A 21,404-nucleotide genomic window follows, 5' to 3' on the forward strand; every position below is an offset into this window, starting at 1 on the left:
ATGGAAGAAAGAAAAGGCGGGAGGAGCACCAGAATGAGGTGATGGCTAGGCAAGGAGGTAAGGTGAGAGAGGGAAAAGGGGACGGAAAATGGTGAAGGTGGGTGGGGGGTATTACCAGGAGTTTGAGAAGTTGATGTTCATGCCATCAGATTGGAGGCTACCCAGATGGCATATAAGATGGTAGTTGAGGAGGCTATGGATTGACACATCAGAATGGGAAGTGGAATTAAAATGGGTGGCCACTGGGAGATCCTGCTTTTCCTGGCAGGCAGGGCATAGGTGCTCGAGAAAGTAGTGTCCCAATCTACGTCATGTCTCACTGATATACAGGAGGCCTCACTGGACACAGTATATGACCCCAGCAGACTCACAGGTGAAGTGTCGCCTCACCTAGAAGGACTGTTTAGGACCCTGAATAGTAGTGAGGGAAGAGGTTGTAGGGGCAGGTGTAGCACTTGTTCTGCTTGAAATGATAAGTGCCAGGAGGGAGATCAGTGGGGAGAGATGAATAGACAATGGAGTCGTGTAGGGAGTGATCCCTGTGGAAAGCAGAAAATGGAGGGTTGGGGGAGAGAGGAAAAGATGTGCTTGGTGATGAGATCCTGTTGGAGATGGTGGAAATTTTGGAGAATTATGTGCTGGAAACCAATTTTAATTCCACTTCCCATTCTGATATGTCTGTCAATGGCCTTCTCTACTATTGTGATGAACCCCCCCCCTTCTCAATTTCCCATCCCATTTTCCCTTTCTCACCCTATCTCCATGCTTGCCCATTGCCTCCCTCTGGTGCTCCTCCCCGCTTTCTGTCTTCCATTGCCTTCTGTCTCTTTCACCAATCAACTTCCCAGCTCTTGATTCTTCTCCCTTCAGGTTTCACCTATCACCTTGTGTTTCTCCCCCCCCTCCACCAGCTTTTAAACCTACTCAGTTTTTTCCCCCTCCAGTCCTGCCGAAGGGTCTTGGCCTGAAACGTTGACTGTACTCTTTTCCATAGATGCTACATTCTGAGGTTCTCCAGCATTTTGTGTGTGTGTTGCTTGGATTTCCAGCATCTGCAAATTTTCTCTTGTTTTTGATTGTATAACCAATTGCAAGTCCATCCTGTGTGTTGACGATGACACCCTCCTTCCTGATGAGCTGAATGCCTTCTGTACACGATTTGAAACATTGAAAGATGTGACATCAAGGAAAGCCCCCTCACTCCTGAGGAACAGGCACCCTGTCTGGCCCCAACTAAGGTGATGAGGATCCTAGCCAGGGTAAACCCATGCAAACTTGCAAGGCCAGACAACATGCCTAGTCGGGTGCTGAGGGATTGACCGTTACCCTAGGCGATCCAAATTGGCAGCAACATCTCAAGCTCCACCACACTTAGCACTGGTGTCCTGGGTTGTGAGCACTGGGCTGTGTACTCAGCCAGCTGCTGACTGTCAACTGCACTGCCAGATCCAGTTCAAACTGCATCATCAAGTTCGCTGATGATGCTATAGTGGTTGGTCTCAGCAACAGTGAGTCTGTATATAGGGAGCAGATAGGGAGGCTTGCCAAATGATTCAAGAACAATCAGTCTCCCTGTGGACAAGTCAGAAGAGATGATTGTGAATGTCAGGAAGGTGTAGATTGACAACTTCTATTGCACATCGATGGCTCTGCCATAGAGAGAGTGAGGAGTACAAAGTTCTTTGGTGTGTACATAATGGATAATATATCCTGGATCCACAACACCTCTTCATTAGTCAAGAAGGCATAGCAACGTATACACTTTGAGGAAATTGAGGCTTGCAAGGCTCCCCACCCCTATTTTTAACAACTTTCACAGGAGCACCATTGAGAATATCTTGTCTGGTTGCATCATTGTGTGGTATGGAAGCTGCAAGGCATCGGACTGCAAGACCCTGCAGGGGATATTAAAAAACTGCTGAGAGGATCACTGGGGTCTCTCGACACCCCCATTCCCCCATTTGTGACATCTACTGGGACCGTTATTGACAGAGTGCATGGCGTTGTTGAGGATCCCTACCTCTATTCTGCAGTCTCTTTGACTATTACCATCAGGAAGGAGGTACAGAAGCATTAGGACTAGGATTGCCATTTTCTTCCCTCAGTCTGTGAGACTAATGAATAAATACCCTGCCACCTCAGAGATCTTGTCACTAGGACAGCGAGCTGTTTACCTGTGCTGCGCGCTACAATTCAAAATGCATGTATTGATTTATTTTTATGGTGATAATTTGGATTGTGTGCAATGTGTAATATATTTTGTGGGTGCACTGTGGTCTTGGGGGAGCATTGTTTCAATTGGTTGTATCTACGTATAGTCAAATAACAATAAGCTTGAACTTAAAAGCCCAAATCACTGACATTCCAGGAGCAAATATAAAGGTTATGAAGGTGTTTTTGGAACATAAGCATGCATTTAGGAACATGTATATGGTAATGGCTATTGCAAATCTGGAGCAAAATAGAAAAAAATAAATCTAGATGGGAATGGAGAGACCATTGGGTGGGGGCTCTGTAAGAATTAATCTTTGGAAATAAGGTTATGAAGTGCCAAAGAAATGGGAAAATGTGTGGGAGAAAGTAAGGGCAGAAATGTGAGCTATACTTTGCTGATACTCTTTTGTTATTCCTATTCTTGGGAAATTAATTTGAACTTGGAGATAAAAGAAATCCTATTTCTTGCTCTGAAAGGAGGTGCCAGTACTAATGAAATGTACCTTGATGTTTTTATTCTGCTCTTTAATTTCAAAATCAGCGTATTTGGGAAACAGATGCTTAACAGGCATACATCTAGTGAGGTAAAACAATATTCATGCCAAAGTCACGCGAAGGGTGGCTGGTGAGCTTGCAGCAATTTATTCAAATTGAAATTCTGTCATCCTAAAACATTAACCCTGAATGGCACTGGATCATAACTTACTACTGGGAGAGCGTGGTTTCAGGCATTGTCCCCATTGCCAATGAGAGCGAGGTTTAGCATTGAAGAGAAAAAAACAAGCTCTACATGAATATTCTATTTCAGCTTACTCCTAAGATCCCACCATTACAGAAGACTCTCTTTAAGCCAATTCATTTCTTTACATGTTATATCAGGGAATACATGAGAATATTGATGGCACCAGCGAACAACAGGACAAATGTTGACATCTTGCAGACAGCTGACGAAACGACTTCTTCACCTTCTTTTAAATATAGCGGACAGCTAAACGGAGAGCACAGTGGACAACAATTCCATGACGCCCTACACATGCAGCAACTGTGGCAGGATCGGCCTCAATAGTCACAGTTGACACTGTTCAACAAACCAACGACTACCAGAGGCGCAGTACCCATGGTGGACCACGACCGATGGAGGCCACGCACACACTCCTAATCACTGTGATTAGAGATTGTAATTTACATTTTGATGTGTTTTTGGGCCAGCTGAGTGATTTGGTGCTTTTGTTGTCTCAGAAGGGAAAGCGAGGATGAGAAGGAAGTGTGCGGCCTAATGGTGCAGTGCAAACCTATGATTGGCTCCAATCCTCAACCAACTTGTTGCTTAAAGCATTGAGAAAGATTGAAGTCAATGTGAGTAAGAGAGAAAGGCAAATTGGTGTTTAGCGCTGTCTGCCTACATTTGACCTCTCTCCCTCATCTTCTAGCTCCTGCTGCCGGAGGAAGGTGCAGGTGTCTTAAGTCTTGGGCAAGTTTTGATAAGTGTTTGTGGATTGAATTCTTTTATTAAGAGGACTCTGCTGTTCATATGTGTTTCTGATTACTCATTTTTTAATTGCTATTTTGCGTGATTTTGATCATTGTGGACTGACTGTATGGTCTGCAGTTAACGAACATTACAGTGCTAAATTGATGAACTAAATTGAATGTTCCTAGACTGCTGCAAGGACAATACTGTGGTTCGATATTTAACATTCTGTATGTTATTCACTTGTTTTTGCGGTTCTTTTTTTGCATGTGTGTTTGATCTTTGAATGGATTCCACAGTGTTTCTTTTTTCATGGCTGTCTGCAGGAAAATGAATCTCAGAGTTGTATAAAGCATACTTAATTTGATAAGAAATGTACTTTGAACTTTAAATCTTTGAACTCTATGCAGTAATTGACATGCAACTTGATAGCATTCTTTATTACTTAAGGCTTACACTCAGGAGCAAATATAAAAGTTATGCAAGTATTTTTGGAACATAAGGATGGGAACGAAGTGTGCGGCCTAATGGTGCAGTGCCTCTCTTACCAGGCATTTAATGTTCACAAGGCCAGCATCAAAACAGCATAAAAGCATCCAAACTTTGGCACAAAAACCAAAATTAATCTGATCTAATACAGCCAGCTCTCCATCCATAATGGGACGTGTAAGTAATAGTGCAATCAACTGGCATGCACTCGGCGCTTACATTCACTAATACCCAATTTGCTGAGTGTGAGCCACTTGAATGGTCTGCTCTTAGTAGTAGTGGTAGCTGAGGACAGACGTGTTGGTGTGGGAAGGGGCAGGGAAATGCACACGAGGATAGCATTCCATCTGGGTAGTGTATAAAGTGACTGTATGAACATTGAATTCTCCACTTTCAGGTCATCTGCTCTCTTTGTGTTTGTTCCTGTTTCCGGTCTGCCCAGTTCCTCTCACACAGCCTCCTATTGCTCAGTTTCTTTCTCCTGCTGCAATTACTCTATCTACCCATCATAAAAAAAAATGCTGCCCACCAAGTCCCCTCTCCTCCTGTGTTCCCATTTGCCCACACTACTTACCTTATTTGGTTCTAAGCTCCATTCTCCTTTCCTATCATATTTTATCTTTGTTACCTCCACTTATCACCTCCCAGTATGTTTCCACCCTTCCTTCCCTCCTTCAGCTCACTCCCACCCGCCAGTCAATCCATGTATAGATAGAGGTATCATCTAGAGCAAGGGCTCCCAACCTGGGGTCCACGGACTCCTCGGTTAATGGTAGGGGTACAGGACATAAAAAAGAATGGGAATCTATGATCTAGGGAAGGAGCTTTCTCCTTTTACTCCACCCATCACCCTAAGTATTGTCTATCACTGGTTGATTCCAGCTGTGTTGAGTACCATCTATAAAATACGCGGCAGTTAATTGCTTAGGTTATTTTTACCTTCCAGACATGTAGCATTTACCATTAAGTAGAAGATTTTGAGCATGGGAAACATCACTATCTGCATTTTGCCTTCATTTGTATGGCTTGGAAAGATATTGCCATTCTCTCATTATTGCTGGGTATAAATCCTGCAGCTTGCTCCTGTAGTACTACTGGGGAGGAACTTAAGAACGTTAGTAACATGGAAGAAAAAATATAGGGACTTACTTTATAGAGGAAGCAATTCAAAATTGAGGAAATAATCCAAGCCAGGACAGGTTTATAAAAGGCATGTCATGAACAAGTTTATTAGAATCTCTTTAACATATGATGCTTTTCAATATTTTGACTTTTGGCTGCTATACGTAGAAGTGGTATTTAATAAGTTGAGACTTGGGGAAAAGTGTTAAGCAACATAGAAATTGATATTTTTAATAATGCTATGAGATTTGCTACATTTTTAAAAAAACATCATACTTGGTTTCACTTTCACAGACAGTGTCAGGGGTGAAGCCTTTAATTAAAAAATGTGCTTTTCAGCTAATATAACATTTCAGTGTTTGTTTTGGAATCTATGGTGAGTTGATCCTTGTATGTTAAATATCATTGCTTTCAAGAGAAGTTGGTATTTGCCAGAAAAGATGCACATGTAAATAATTAAAAATCACCAGTTTGCCAATAGTGAAAATAAATACTGCCATAACTGCAGCTTTCCTATAATGTATACTGTATTGAGTTGTTGCAATGCAGAGCTATCTGTGGTACCTATTTAAGGATTAGAGCTATGTTGGAATGAATCTTAACTACATAGCATGTTTTATCATGTTATTGGCATGGCATAATGATAACTTCATCTGATTGTGACTAAAGGCAGTAAGGGTGAATTATCCTATAATTAAAAGGCAGGATGTACTGTAGCATTTGGAGCATTGTAACTTGGAGCTTAATGCTATCGAGACAGTGGAAAGAAGATTGACTTCTGTTGACAACCCCCTATCTGCCCCTTCTTGGAAATTATTGGTCAGGCTGCATCTGTGGTCGCGTCATTCAAATTCCTGAGGGATTTACCAATTTACCATTACCGATACATTGACGTGGGACAAGCAAGTTAAACTCATCACTGGGAAAGCCCAGCAGAGATTTTTCTTCCTACACCAGTTTAGGAAATTTAACATCTCAGGATGTATCCTGATGAAGTTTTACTCTGCCGTCATCGAGAGTGTTGTAACTACCTTTATCAGCATGTGGTTTCCTGCTGCCTCCTACCTTTCCAAGTCCAGGTTGCAGTGAGTGCTTCACTCAGCAGAGAAGATCCAATGTTGGCTCTCAGCTACTGATATTAAAAGACCTGTTCATCGTCAGAGCGAAGAAAATTGCTGGAAAAATTACTGCTGACTCCACCCACCCTAGCAGTCATCTATTCACCAAATTGCCTTCACTACAAATCTATCATCACCAGGACTACACATCATCATTGAAGTTTCTTCCCTGTAGATATCTAACTTCTCAATAAAACTTGGATGTAATACTCTAACTGTCATTCATTAAATGGTCTTTCCTGCCCTTGTTCTGTTAATAATTATTTATTCTGTTAATATGTTCACATTTAAGTTTGGCTATTGATGTTCACGCTAGCTGTTCATTGCTCTTGCCTGTTTGCATCTATTGTTTTGTTGATGGTTGCTTTTGTGATGTCTGTTGTGTTATTGTTCTGTGTTTTATCTTTGGCACTGAACCACAAACAATTCTGGTATGTTTCACATACTGGCAATAAAGTGATTCTGTTTTCATTCTTACAGCTGAAGAGTATTTACGTTGTGATCCAATATTCCTTGTTGTTCTTGCATTGATAATGGCAGGGAGCAGTACATTTTTGGGCTCTAAGACGTTAAAGCTGTGTATGGATATGTGTATGTAATATTTCATCTGGTTGCAACTTATTAAAAATCTTTTTTTCTAAATTACATCTAGTTTTGGTGTATTTTGCTTGTGTTGTACACCAGGGTGCTCTCTTCAGTTACCTGATGAGATAACCGTCACTTTTAGCCAGGAGCAGATGTTGTCAGGTGGTGCCCAACCTTCCTTGAGTGTTTTGATCCTTAACCACTTCACTCTCCTGTTGATGGGTCAGCAGTGGTGGCCAAGTCACTGCCTATCTGCTTCTGACTTCCAGCTCAATTCTTCTCACCTGCTCCATATCCAGCAAGAGTCTCTTTCTGCTGGCTCGCTCCTCCATCCTGCGAGTTGTTTTTGGTTCATGCTCTTTTTATCAAGGCAGCAGCCTCCATACTGACCTTGCCAGGAACTCTCTATTGCCAGTCTCCATGGGGAATAGTACAAGAGTGCAGGGACAAAGGATGGCAGATGTGGCTAAGGACTGGTGCTTCAGGACCTTCCTCTTGTGAGCTTCCTTGTATCCTTTCTCTCATGGTACTGTGTGCTCAACCAGGGTGATTTTCTTGTCTTCAGTGGACCACAGTACAATATCTGATGGAAATGTGGTTTGTACCACCTCTGGGAACTGCAGCTTCCTCCCCACACCGACCCTCATCTCCCATGATTTGGCAGTTTACAGTGGGTTGGATTTAGGCTGCTTTGATATGACTGTTGTGGCCCTCTCCTTGATGAAAATTACTGCCCTGTTTGCCCCTCTGCCAGTTGGAATCTTTTTACACCTCTTCTGCTCCATTGTATCGGCAAGTGACAGAAAAGCAACAGAAGATAACAAAAAAGGCAATACGCCAAGAAAAAAATAAGGTACGAAGGTAAACTAGCCAAGAATATAAAAGAGGATAGTAAAAGCTTCTTTAGGTATGCGAATAGCAAAAAAAATAGTTAAGACCAAAATTGAGCCATTGAAGACAGAAACGGGTGAATTTATTATGGGGAACAAGGAAATGGCAGATGAGTTGAACAGGTTCTTTGGATCTGTCTTCACTAGGGAAGAAACAAACAGTCTCCCATATGTAATCGTGGCCAAAGGAACTAGGGTAAAGGATGAACTGAAGGAAATTTATATTAGGCAAGAAACAATGTTGGATAGACTGTTGAGTCTGAAGGCTCAGGTGGCTCCAGAAATCGTGGACGCATTGGTAATCATTTTCCAATGTTCTATAGATTCAGGAACAGTTCCTGCTGATTGAAGGGTGGCTAATGTTGTCCCACTTTTCAAGAAAGGAGGGAGAGAGAAAACAGGGAATTATAGACCGGTTAGCCTGACATCAGTGGTGGGAAAGATGCTGGAGTCAATTATAAAAGAGGAAATTACGACACATTTGGATAGCAGTAGAAGGATCAGTCCAAGTCAGCATGGATTTATGAAGGGAAAATCATGCTTGACTAATCTTGAGTTTTTTGAGGATGTAACTATGAAAATGGACAAGGGAGAGCCAGTGGATGTAGTGTACCTGGACTTTCAGAAAGCTTTTGATAAAGTCCCACATAGGAGATTAGTGGGCAAAATTAGGGCACGTGGTATTGGGGGCAGAGTACTGACATGGATTGAAAATTGGCTGGCTGACAGGAAACAAAGAGTAGTGATTAACGGGTCCCTTTCGGAATGGCAGACTGTGACCAGTGGGGTACCGCAAGGTTCAGTGCTGGGACTGCAGCTGTTTACAATATACATTAATGATTTAGATGAAGGGATTAAAAGTAACATTAGCAAATTTGCTGATGACACAAAGCTGGGTGGCAGTGTGAAATGGCAGGAGGATGTTATGAGAATGCAGGGTGACTTGGACAGGTTGGGTGAGTGGGCAAATGTATGGTAGATGCAGTTTAATGTGGATAAATGTGAGGTTATCCACTTTGGTGGCAAGAACAGGAAGGCAGATTATTATCTAAATGGAGTCAAGTTGGGAAAAGGGGAAGTACAACGAGATCTAGGTGTTCTTGTACATCAGTCAATGAAAGCAAGCATGCAAGTACAGCAGGCAGTGAAGAAAGCTAATGGCATGCTGGCTTTTATAACAAGAGGAATTGAGTATAGGAGTAAAGAGGTCCTTCTGCAGCTGTCCAGGGCCCTGGTGAGACCTCACCTGGAGTATTGTGTGCAGTTTTGGTCTCCAAATTTGAGGAAGGACATTCTTGCTATTGAGGGAGTGCAGCGTAGGTTCACAAGGTTAATTCCTGGAATGGCGGGACTGTCATATGTTGAAAGATTGGAGCGACTGGGCTTGTATACACTGGAATTTAGAAGGATGAGAGGGGATCTGATTGAAACCTATAAGATTATTAAGGGATTGGACACGCTGGAGGCAGGAAGCATGTTCCCGCTGATGGGTGAGTCCAGAACTAGAGGCCACAGTTTAAGAATAAGGGGTAGACCATTTAGAACAGAGATGCGGAAAAACTTTTTCACCCAGAGAGTGGTGGATATGTGGAATGCTCTGCCGCAGAAGGCAGTGATGGCCAAGTCTCTGGATGCATTCAAGAGAGAGTTAGATAGTGCTCTTATAGATAGCGGGGTCAAGGGATATGGGGAGAGGGCAGGAACGGGGTACTGATTGTGTATGATCAGCCATGATCACAGTGAATGGCGGTGCTGGCTAGAAGGGCCGAATGGCCTACTCCTGCACCTACTGTCTATTGTCTATTGTGACAGCAGGACCTTGTGGCACTACCTATACTTTCCTTGTGTTGTGGTAAAACTGTTTAGCAACCTGACAGTATGCGTTCTATTGAACCCCACTGTTTGTAAAAAGTAATTGTTGTCCTCTCTCAGGCCCCATGTGTGCAAGTGTGATGGTGTAGGAGAGTGTCAAACACGGACCGCAGGAGGAAAGAAATGTGAAAGGGCTCCAGTCTGCAGAACTCTGCCCAAGTAATCTTGTGCTTGGGAAGATCCTATTTTGTCCTGGTGCCCTGTGACCCCAGCTTCGATACCCACCTTTTGTCCTTGTGGTTCTATAACTCTGCCTGGTCCATGTCACGCCTACTCCTTGCACTTGCACTTCCCCGTTGTTGGAAGTGTGCAGAGCTGCAGCCTTGCTGTCCCATGCATGGATTGCCGATAATGCCTCTCCATTGCAGGGAGCTCACTGCCTGATCTATGGCCGAATTGGCAGCCCTTTTTCGTCCCAGTCTTCTTGTGACTCCTGCTTGGTTTATTAGCTTGTCATTGGAACCTCTCAGAGTTAACACAATTCTGGACCTTTGCCACCATGAATTCCTCCACTACAGATGACAATGGGAGCTGTAGCTGGCCTGATCTTATGTAGAACCCCACTGAAGAAAAACTTGGGGGGATCCCCAGCCACCTTCTCAGGAGCTTGTTGACTTTCCTCCCTGTCTTCTACAGTGATCCTGGGGAACTCGTACACTGTGAAAAGCCAGAACAGCCTTGGTAGAACACCATGTTGGAACAGCCATGTCTTAAATTTGCCAGGGAGTCTGGTTTTGTCGATCTTCTTGAGTCACTCTTCAGTATGCTTTTCAGTGTCAGTGATGTTGGCATTGTCCATCATTGGACATTAATCTACTTTCGAAGACACTTTACTGAGTTGTCCTCTGTGAATGGAATGACTTCTCCCTGTATTTGAAGATTGAACTTGCTAGTAACTTTGACCTTTTTGATCACCATGTATCTGGACAACTTGGCCTTGAAGGTTATCTGAGCCCAGGTAGCTACATTGTCCAGGATTTCCAATATCCATCTTGTTTGGACATGGGTTACAGTGGTTACTCTGATGTCGTCCATGAACCCCCCCGTATTGCAGGTTGCTGGATGCTGGGCTCCAACACTGGGCCTCGGGTTATGTCTGCTGCTGCTGATATGACGAAGTTCATACCCATGACAAGATGGGGTAGATGGTACTGCCAGTTAGAATCCCTTTTTGGAGTTCTTGCCACCTGGTTTTAAAGTGGACTGAAGTGAAGCATAGCTGGTGATCATGTCTCGCGATACTGGCAGGATATGGTAGTTGTCCAGGTCAACCTGGATGAGGACATGTGGAACTGATCTGTTGGCATTGGCTGGTCTAATCAGACAACTGTTAGGTTGCCTTTCTTCTGCCTAGCCTCATGGATCAATTGCTGATTACTGAGGTGTGTTCAAGGCACTCAGAAAAATCAAATGTCACCTTTCTGGATGTATGTGTTGATGAAGTGATTCTCCATTAAGTAAGAACTCAGACGTCTTGTAAGCACCAAGGAGAAAATCCTAAACTGGATGATTATGGAGGAATCTTCTTCCTTCGGAACAAAGTATCCTTCAGCCATTTCCCAGCTTGGTGGGATGGAGCCTTTGGTCCAAATCTTCCACACCTCAGGAGTATTATGGAAAAGATGAGCAAATCCTGGCAGGTTTGTAGGAATAGATATTCAGAAGGAGGCAATCCTTCATACGGTGGATGATGTGCCAATTCACCTAAGCATCCACTGGAGAACTTAAGCACTCGAGGTTGGGGTCAGAGACTTTCCAAATTGAGCAGTGGGAAAGATATACCATCACCTTTACATTCTTCTACAAATAATGATTTGTTGTGAATTGCTGTGTCATCTTTTCAGGAGATTATAAATCTCAAATCTTTGGTATGCACAGGATTTATAGACCAAGTCAATAGATGTTTTAAGATTATGACCAAAACTTTAGAAGCTTTGAATAATATTTTTAATAAAGATGATGGCATTTTCATCCTATTATACCAGAGTAATTAAGTGTCTGACTCTCTAGAATGAGGTGTGTACCTGATGGTCTTCTGATTTGGGACTTTTGGGTGAGATACAGAAGAATGGCCTGTGAAAATGCACCAAAACAGTATTTTGCAACTTCTGAAATAAAAGTAGTAACATAGAGGAAGATTGGTGAAGTATAGAATTATGTGCAAGGTGTTGAGCTAAGTATGGATGAATCCAAGTAAATACTGACCAGGTACAGACAGACAATGAAGAAAATTGGCTGCTGTTCACATTTTAAAGATAGTTAGGTTTATTATCACTGTATTGTGACAGCAGACGAGTGCAAGATATATTTAAAAATGTTGCAGTAATAAATAAATAGTGCAAAAAGAGGAATAGTGGTGTAGTGTTCGTCGGTTGGTGGAGGGAAAGAAGCTGTTCTGTGTCTTCAGGCTTCTGTACCACTTCCATGATTGTAGTAATGAGAAGGGGGTGTGCTCTAGATGGTGATTGTTTCTAAATAATGGTTGCAGCCTTCCTTAACACTGCCTTTTGAAGATGCTTTCAGTGGTGGGGATGTTAGTGCCCATGATAGAGCTGGCAAGATCCACAATGCTCTTTCAATCCAGTGCGTTGGAACCTTCATATCAGGCAATGATGCCACCAGTCAGAATGCTCTCCACAGTATAACTGTAGAAATATGTTAGTCTTTGGTGACATACCAAAGCTCCTAATGAAGTATTGCAGCTGAAGTGCCTTCTTTGTGATTCAAGTTTCACATGGTGAATTGGAGCCATTGTAGAAACTTTGGTTGCTAGTTTTGAAACAAGCTGTCATACCAGGGCACTTTTTAATAGAAACATAGAAAACCTATAGCACAATACAGGCCCTTTGGCCCACAAAGCTGTGCTGAACATGTCCTTACCTTAGAAATTACTAGGCTTACCCATAGCCCTCTATTTTTCTAAGCTCCATATACCTACCCAGTAGTCTCTTAAATGGCACTATTGTATCCACCTCCTCCACTGTCGCTGGCAGCCCATTCCATGCACTCACCACTCTGAGTAAAAAAACTTACCCCTGACATCTCCTCTGTACCTACTCCCCAGCACCTTAAGCCTGTTTCCTCTTGTGGCAACCATTTCAGCCCTGGGGAAAAAGCCTCTGACTACCCACACGATTAATGCCTCTCATTGTCTTGTACACCTCTATCAGGTCACCTCTCATCCTCCGTCGCTCCAAGAAGAAAAGGCCGAGTTCACTCAACCTGTTCTCATACAACATGCTCCCCAATCCAGGCAACATCCTCTTAAATCTCCTCTGCACCCTTTCTATGGTTTCCACGTCCTTCCTGTAGTGAGGTGACCAGAACTGAGCACAGTACTCCAAGTGGAGTCTGACCAGGGTCCTATATAACTGCAACATTACCTCTTGGCTCCTAAATTCATTTTCACGATTGATGAAAGCCAATACAACATACGCCTTCTTAACCACAGAGTCAACCTGCGCAGCAGCTTTGAGTGTCCTGTGGACTCAGGCCCTAGGGTCTCTCTGATCCTCCACACTGCCAAGAGTCTTACCATTAATACTATATTCTGCCATCACATTTGACCTACCAAAATGAACCACTTCACACTTACCTGGGTTGAACTCCATCTGCTACTTCTCAGCCCAGTTTTGCATCCTATCAATGTCCTGCTGTATCCTCTGACAGCCCTCCTCACTATCCACAACACCTCCAACCTTTGTGTCATCAGCAAACTTACTAACCCATCCTTCCACTTCTTCATCCAGGTCATTTATAAAAATCAAGAAGAGTAGGGGTCCCAGAACAGATCCCTGAGGCACCGCACTGGTGACCGACCTCTATGCAGAATATGACCTGTCTACAACCACTCTTTGCCTTCTGTAGGCAAGCTAGTTCTGGATCCACAAAGCAATGTCCCCTTGGATCACATCCCTCCTTACTTTCTAAATAAGCCTTGCAAATGCCTTGCTGAAATCCATATACACTACTTCTAGTGTATATCTGCTGCTGTTCCTTCGTCAATGTGTTTAGTCGCATCCTCAAAAAAATTAAATCCTGCTCGTAAAGCCCGACCTGCCCTTGACAAAGCAATGCTGACTATTCCTAATCATATTACACCTCTCCAGATGTTCATAAATCCTGCCTCTCAGGATCTTCTCCATCAACTTACCAACCACTGAGGTAAGACTCACCGGTCTATAATTTCCTGGGCTATCTCTACTCCCTTTCTTGAATAAATACCATTAGTACTTTTTAATCTTTTGTTTATATATTTTTTATTATTAATTCTTGGACAATTCAAATCAACATGCAAGAAACTTTGCATTCCCATTCCGATATGTCAATCCATGGCCTCCTCTATTATCGCGATAAGGCCACACTGAGGGTGGAAGAACAACACCTTGTATTCCGTTTGATTAGCCTCCAACCTGATGGCATGAACATTGATTTCTCGAACTTACGGTAATGCCCTCTTCTCTTCTTCCTCCGCCCCCCCCCAACCATTTCCTGTCCCTTTTTTCCTTTCTCACTTTATCTCCTTGCCTGCCTATCACCTCCCTCTGGTGCTTCTCCTTCCCCCCCCCCTTTTCTTTCTTCCATGAACTTCTATCCTCTCCTTTCAGATTCCCCATTCTCCAGCCCCATATCTCTTTCACCATTCAACTTCCCAGCTCTTTACTTCATCCCTCCCCCTCCCGGTTTTACCTATCACCTTGTGTTTTTCCCTCCCCTCCCCTCAACTTTTAACTTTACTCTTTTTTTTCTCTAGTCCTGCCGAAGGGTCTCAGCCGAAATACTAACTGTACTCTTTTCCATAGATGCTACCTGGCCTGCTGAGTTCCTCTAGAATTTTGCGTGTGTTGCTTACAATTCAAATGAAATTAAGTTTTCCACTTTTTTCCCCCTCTAATTTGAGAGAATGTTAGAGAGAAGTGCAATCAGAAATGAGAGCAGCTTGTTCAGTATTATCTCTACTTTGTAACTTGTTGAGGAAAGTCCAGAAAGAAACTTATAAATGTAGAACGAAATACTTGACCAAAAGCTGCATATGGTGAGAGCAGTGTCCAGCCAGAGTGGATCTGATTGATTAATTGTCTTGTCAGTCAAGGTTTTGTGTACAGGCAGTCCCCGGGTTATGTACGAGTTCTGTTCCTGAGTCCGTCTTTAAGTTGGGTTTGTACGTAAGTCGGAACAAGAACATCCGGTATTATTTAGCGTTAGTCAAACGTTTGTCTTAGTATATAGGATATATTTTACCTTTCTATGCATATAAAACACTTAAGAAACGTATGTATTCCAATAATTAAACCACTGTGTTGCTTAGTAATAATTGTAGCTTTCATTGGGACAGGGCCTTTCACATGCTCCGTTATTCTCACTTTATCCGTTATCCTTTAAAATTGTTCCGATCGTTGACCGACTGTAGCCTAACGCTTTTCCAATGACCGATGGCGTTTCACCTCTTTCCAAACGCTTTATTATTTCCACTTTATTTTCAATCGTGATCACTTCCCGTCAATGGAATAGAAACACTGCTGGTGGCGGTCCTGAGCTCTGCCGGCTCCTGAGGTCCGCTGGGTCCTAAGGACCACCGCACTGAGACAGGCTAAATGGGACAAGTGGGGGCTGTGCTGGGTTTGGGTATTTGATCCTCCATAGTATTCTGCGTGGGAATTTAAACTGGAGGTGGCAGTGTGTGTGTTTTTTTTTACAAGGTCGAGTTGCAAGCTCGACATCAACCCGGCACAGATGGTACGAGAGTCACTGGATTGACATCAATCCGGCACGGGAGCGGTCTGTCAGTGGATCAAACTCGGAAACCGCCGTTCTCGAGCCCGGCGCTGATCTCACTGTGCCACCAGCCAACCGGAAGGGTGGGGCGGGGTCAGGGTGAATCTTACTAAGAAAAATTTTAAGCCAAATACAATGTTAAACATTCAACACAGTGTCAACAGCAATGAATTAAAATGGCGGACTGCGTTCTCCTTACTCGGTTCTTAAGTAAGAGTTGTCTGTAAGTCGGACGTTCGTAACTCGGGGACTATCTGTATGTAACTGTCCACTTTAAAAAAAAAATTGTTTTCTTCAGTAAATTGATTTTGTCTACAGTATAACAAACCTATTTCATTGCAAGTCAAATACCCTGGCTCAATGCTAACTGATTGGTTGATGCAGCACTGTCAATATCCATTATTTGTGTATGGATGGGAGTACCACTGTTGGATTTGTAAAACCACATATATTGTTGCAACCCTTGCATGCTTGCTAAGTAGATACTTTGTCAAACATTTAAATAGTGATAATTTCTTTTGATAAAGTAATTTCCATAATGTATCATTTGATAAAATATTAAGCTTTCTTTTTGTCTTCTTTCAGGACACAGTTGTACTTAAGATGGCTGACCTTGATCTGGTTGATGCACTACATGAAAGTACACCCAGTGTTGAATTGGAAGTTAAAAGAGATTTCATTTCTTCTCTGGAGGCCGAGAAATATGATGATGTTGTTGGAGAAAGCGTGACTAAAGAAAGTTATGTTCCATTGCTGGATGATGAGACAAAATTGTCACCTTCAGAGGCTGAAGGGAAAGCAGTGGGAAATCTGTGTGATGACACTGTACCTGAACGAGATGCTGGCGGACAATTAGCAGAACGTGAGTGTGTGGATGATACAAGCATTGGGTTTGGCTATGTATTGAAGCCTAACTGGAGCACTTGTTTATTGAATCTTGTAATTTGATTGCTTATGAACATCTATGTGCAGCAGGCATTCTTGTTCTACTTTTTACTATTTACAATTTACAGTTGCATGATTTTGCTTGCGCTCCACACCTTGTACCTACACTGACACAGTCACTGTCCTATTTCCATATGCCCTGCTGCTATCTAGAAGATTTCCTCTTACCAAGAGTCACTGTCACTTTATCATTTCCTGTGCAGATACTCCTGCATCTAGCATCATTTTATGTACATACAGTCAATGTATATAAGCTAATCTTTGTATATATGGATATATTCAAACTTGTACATTGTTTTATAGGATAGCTTTTATATTTTTTTGTAAATGTTGTTTTTATTTTTATTGTGCTCTTTATGCTTATTTTGTTATGCTGCATCAGATCCAGAGTAACAATCATTTCATTTTCCTTTACACGTGTTCTGAAGAATGACAGTAAACAAATTTGAATCTTGAATGATTATCTGAAGGCATAGATGGAAATGAAAAATGGCTGTTCAGTGTATATCTGTTACTCTTGCCAGTCATTTACAGTTCATTTAACTGTACAAGGTTCTGAATATAGATTTAAATTCCAAGTATGAAAATAAGAAAACAATGCTCACTTTCACAGTTCTGATGAAGAGCCCCTGATCTCAAAATGTTGGCAGTTTCTCTTTCCACTGATGCTGCTTGACCTGCTAAGTGCTTCTAATATTACCTTTGTTTTGGATTTCCATCAGTTTTTTTTCCATCCAGTTTAGCCCTTTGACATTCAGTTGAATCATGCTCTTTGTTTCACATCCCACGATATCATTATTTAATAAAAACCCTATTCGTCAAATGTCAACTGTACAGCTTCAGCAGTAGTTTGAGAGAATATTAATGATTCTATGTGCTGTTGTCTTCATAAGTATTCAATTGGTTTGAAAGTGATTTGTACCAACCTCATTGTAAGTACTGAGATGACTCAAATCTTGGAACCACAGACTTGGCCAAAGAAAGTGTAGACATTTCTTTGCAGGTCAGCTGCCTGTTGGTAGTGGTTCTGTTATTTGCTTCATTCTCTCTTTTTAGCTTTGAGAGCTTCCCTTTGAAGTGACTCACTGGCTGTAGGTCATTTGGCACAAATGAGAGCAAATGAAGACTGGCTTTTCCTAGTTAATGATGCTTTCATTGGTTTTCATGAGAATAGCTCCTCGCTGGCATCTCTGATCATGAGTGAGCTTGAGAGCAGAGATTTGTGTAGAGTAATAATAATAGAATTTGTCATCAGCATGTAATACCTGTTACAGCAGTGTTAGTGCACAAGGATGATTGCATTCATGTAGCAACTTTTCCAAAGTTTTTCATGGTTTAATTGCAGAGCCATTGGACATTTTGCAGCTGTCTTACCATCATTGACCAGAAAATACTTTTAATGCACATTTGCCATTGCTTTGTCTTGGCTGAGATAATCTAAGCCAAATCCATCGCTTTATTAGCAGGTCACCAGATATGATGAATCTAAACCTTACAATTGTTTTGTCACTCCTTAGCTCAACTGCACAGAAGCCATTATAGTGCTGCAATTGAAATTATCTTAGTACTGTTGTATATGTATTCTTAGCTTTGGGATTTCAGCCAGACTAAATTGACTTTGCTGCTTGGGTTTAACTTGCTTACTGAGCACTCAGCTAATGCCCAATTTTGCTTGATAAAGTGATCTCTTGCACTTCAAGTGTATTCAGAAAGTCATGACCAGACTGAACCAAGCAACCCATTTGGAGAGGTGAGGTATGAATAGTATTAGTGGAGAGACGAGGAGAATAGGTTTTGGAGAAGGAGCTGTGGCCCTCAAGATTTGATGATGTCACTTCTAGTGGAGGATTATTTATTTAGAGATATAGCATGGTAACAGGCCCTTCCAGTTTAGTCCATGTGACCAATTAATCTATGAACCTGTAAGTCTTTGGAACGTAGGAAGGAGTTGGAGCACCTGGAAGAAACTTGCGCAGTTATGGAAAGAATGTACATGTGCAAGGAAAAGTTTGTGAACCCTTTGCATTTATCCAGTTTTCAGCATTAATTGTTGATAAAATGTGGTCTGATCTTCATCTAAGTCACAATAATAAACAAATACAATCTGCCTAAACTAATAATACACAAACAATTGTACCACTTGTCAATACTGAGTACATCATTTAAACAATCACAGTCTAGGTTCAAAAACTATGTGGACCCTCCTATTATCTGTGGAATTCTCTGCCACAGATTGCAGTGGAGGCTAAGTCCATAGGTATATTTAAGGTAGAAGTTGATAGTTTCCTATCAGTTAGGGCATCAAAGGATATGGTGAGAAGGCAGGTGTATGGGGTTGAGTGGGATCCAGGATCAGCCATGTTGGAATGGTGGAGCAGACTCGATGGGCTGAATGGCCTAATTCTGCTCGTATGTTTTATGGTATTTAATACCTGGCAGAGCCTTCACTATTTTGAGGACTATATTGAGCATGCTCTGTGTCGTGCTATTCATGTTTTGCAGTAACTGATGATTGTATGTGAAATTTTACAGGTTCTTCAGCAAGTGAGCAAGGACCAGGTGAACTGCCCAATGGGGAACATGGTGAAACAGATAGCACAGGTATGTTTGAACTGGAAGCTTCCATATTCACAGGAATCCATGTGGGCAATCATCTCTAACAATTTTGGACCTGTTGTCTTTCCCTTAGGAAAGAGATTTTGTGAAAAAGAAAATTGTACTCTTATCAGTTTTCTTCTGATTCTTATTAGAGTAAGATTCAAAACATGTCTTTAACCTCTTCTAGTTGATCAGTATGAAGGTGGAAACAATGAATGATCAAATTATTTTGCCCTCTGGGCCTTGAGTTGGATGTTTGCCAGTCTTGGCCTGCGAATGCATGGTTCAATTTCATTGAAGGATACTGAAAATTTGTAAATCCAAAAGCACTTAACATATTTTTCCCCTTTAAACCCAGGATCTTCTGAAGCTGCTGGCTGTGCTCCTACAGCTGCACCAGTGAGTTCTTACAAAACGAGTTAGTTTGCTCTTCTGACTAATGAGAACTCTTCTTTAATCAGTTGAGTCATTGACATGTATTCAGTGATTTTTATTTGGTGTTTTTGAAAGAGCAGTGTTACAGATTTTAAACATTTTCAAAGCTGAGCAATGCACTAATTTAAACTCCACAACAATATTTTTCTGTATAGTGCTTTAATTATATTAGAGATTTTTCTATTTTTTTAAAAAGGTGCTATTTAACAGGAATTACAGTGGTTATGGATGAAAAATGGAATACAGTGCCTTGAAAAAGCTAGTTTCACATTTTACTGTCTTATTTTCTACATTTAAAATGTATTGAAGTAGGATTTTTTTGAGCTAACATACAAAACATTTTGCATCATGTCAAATCAAAAGAAAAATTCCAAATCCTACCAAAAATTTAGTAAAAATGAAAAAAACAAAGTTGTGAAGGTGAAAAAGTATTCATCCTCTTCATGATAGCTGCGCTAACTTTCGGGTGCAATATACAATATTATCTTACCCACTCACCCAGTTTGTTGATGTAGAAAATTGGGGTATCACTTGTTTTTCAATGAATTCATAAGGTTCATAAGGGGGAAAAGATTTTCCCTCTGTCTAAGTCCCAGTAATATGGTAGAAGAGGTTTGAAGAGATTTGGTGTTTCAACTAAAACACTCAAGCTTCTATAGATGCACCCTGGAGAGCATTCTGACAGGCTGCATCACCGTCTGGTACTGGGGGTGGGGGGGGGGGGGGCGGTGATGAAACTGCACAGGACCAAAAGAAGCTACAGAAAGTCTTTAAATTAGTCAGCTCCATCTTGGGTACTAGCCTCTGTAGTACTCAAGACATCTTCAAGGAGTGGTGCCTCAGAAAGGTGACATCCATATTCAGGACCCCCATCACCCAGAGCATACCTTCTTCTCATTGTTACCATCGGGAAAGTGGTACAAATGCAACAATTCATGAACAACTTTTACCCCTTTGCTATATGATTCCTAAACGTATATTGAACCCATGAACATGATATCACTTTTTTTTAGTATATATTATTTCTTTGAGGTACGTTCAGTGCCCTTAAGATGAACTTAAGATGGACCTGTTCCCTGATTTGTGCTTCTCTATTATTATTTCCCTGCCTCGTCATGAATGCTCTTTTGTCTTCATTTTGGTTTGTTGAATATCGCAGAATCAGATTTATTAATGTTGAATTTTTAAATGTTGAATTGACTTTATTTTGTACATCTTTCACATACATGAGTATAAAGATCTTTGTTATGTCTCCATCTAAATATTCAATCATAGTAATTTATAATTATTATAAATAGAGCAATCAATGTACTATAGACTACACTCATTAGAGTGTGTTCATCAGTCTGATGGCCTAGTGAAAGAAGCTGTCCTGCAGCCTGTTGTCCTGGCTTTCGTATGCTGCAGTACAGCTTCCCGGACGGTAGCAGCTGGAATAGATTGTGGTTGGGATGGTTTGGGTCCTCCATGATCCTACACACCTGTCCTTGTAAATGTCCTGAATCATGGGAAGTTCACATCTAGAGATGCGCTGGATTGTCCACACCACTCTCTGCAGAGTCCTGCGATTAAGGGAGGTACAGTTCCCATACCAGGCAGTGATGCATTCAATCAGGATGCTCTCAATTGTGCTTCTGTAGAATGTTATTAGGATTTAGGGGCCCATTCCAAGCTTCCTCAACTGTGTGAGGTGAAAGAGGCACTGTTGTGCCTTTTTCACTACACAGCTGGTGTGTACAGACCACGTGAGGTCCTCGGTGATGTGGATGCCAAGGAACTTAAAGCTGTTTACCCTCTCAACCCCAGGTCCATTGACGTCAATAGGGGTTAGCCCGTCTCCATTCCTCCTGTAATCCACAACCAGCTCCTTTGTTTTTGTGACATTGAGGG

The 21,404-nt window shown here is 41.8% G+C and overlaps 1 protein-coding gene across 7 annotated transcripts in view; it reads left to right on the forward strand.

Annotated features, from left to right (window-relative positions):
- The window catches only part of LOC140729553 (uncharacterized), a 281,549-nt gene that overhangs the window by 64,049 nt on the left and 196,096 nt on the right, over window positions 1-21,404 (forward strand). For all 7 annotated transcript variants that reach the window (XM_073049421.1, XM_073049432.1, XM_073049452.1 and 4 more), the window contains 2 exons: window positions 16,122-16,398; window positions 19,014-19,082. In XM_073049421.1, the coding sequence (XP_072905522.1) occupies window positions 16,140-16,398; window positions 19,014-19,082 (328 nt within the window). In that variant the 5' untranslated portion in view covers window positions 16,122-16,139. The remainder of the gene's footprint in view (window positions 1-16,121; window positions 16,399-19,013; window positions 19,083-21,404) is intronic.

The sequence above is a fragment of the Hemitrygon akajei genome, chromosome 1 (assembly GCF_048418815.1).
Source record: "Hemitrygon akajei chromosome 1, sHemAka1.3, whole genome shotgun sequence".
NCBI lineage: Eukaryota > Metazoa > Chordata > Chondrichthyes > Myliobatiformes > Dasyatidae > Hemitrygon > Hemitrygon akajei.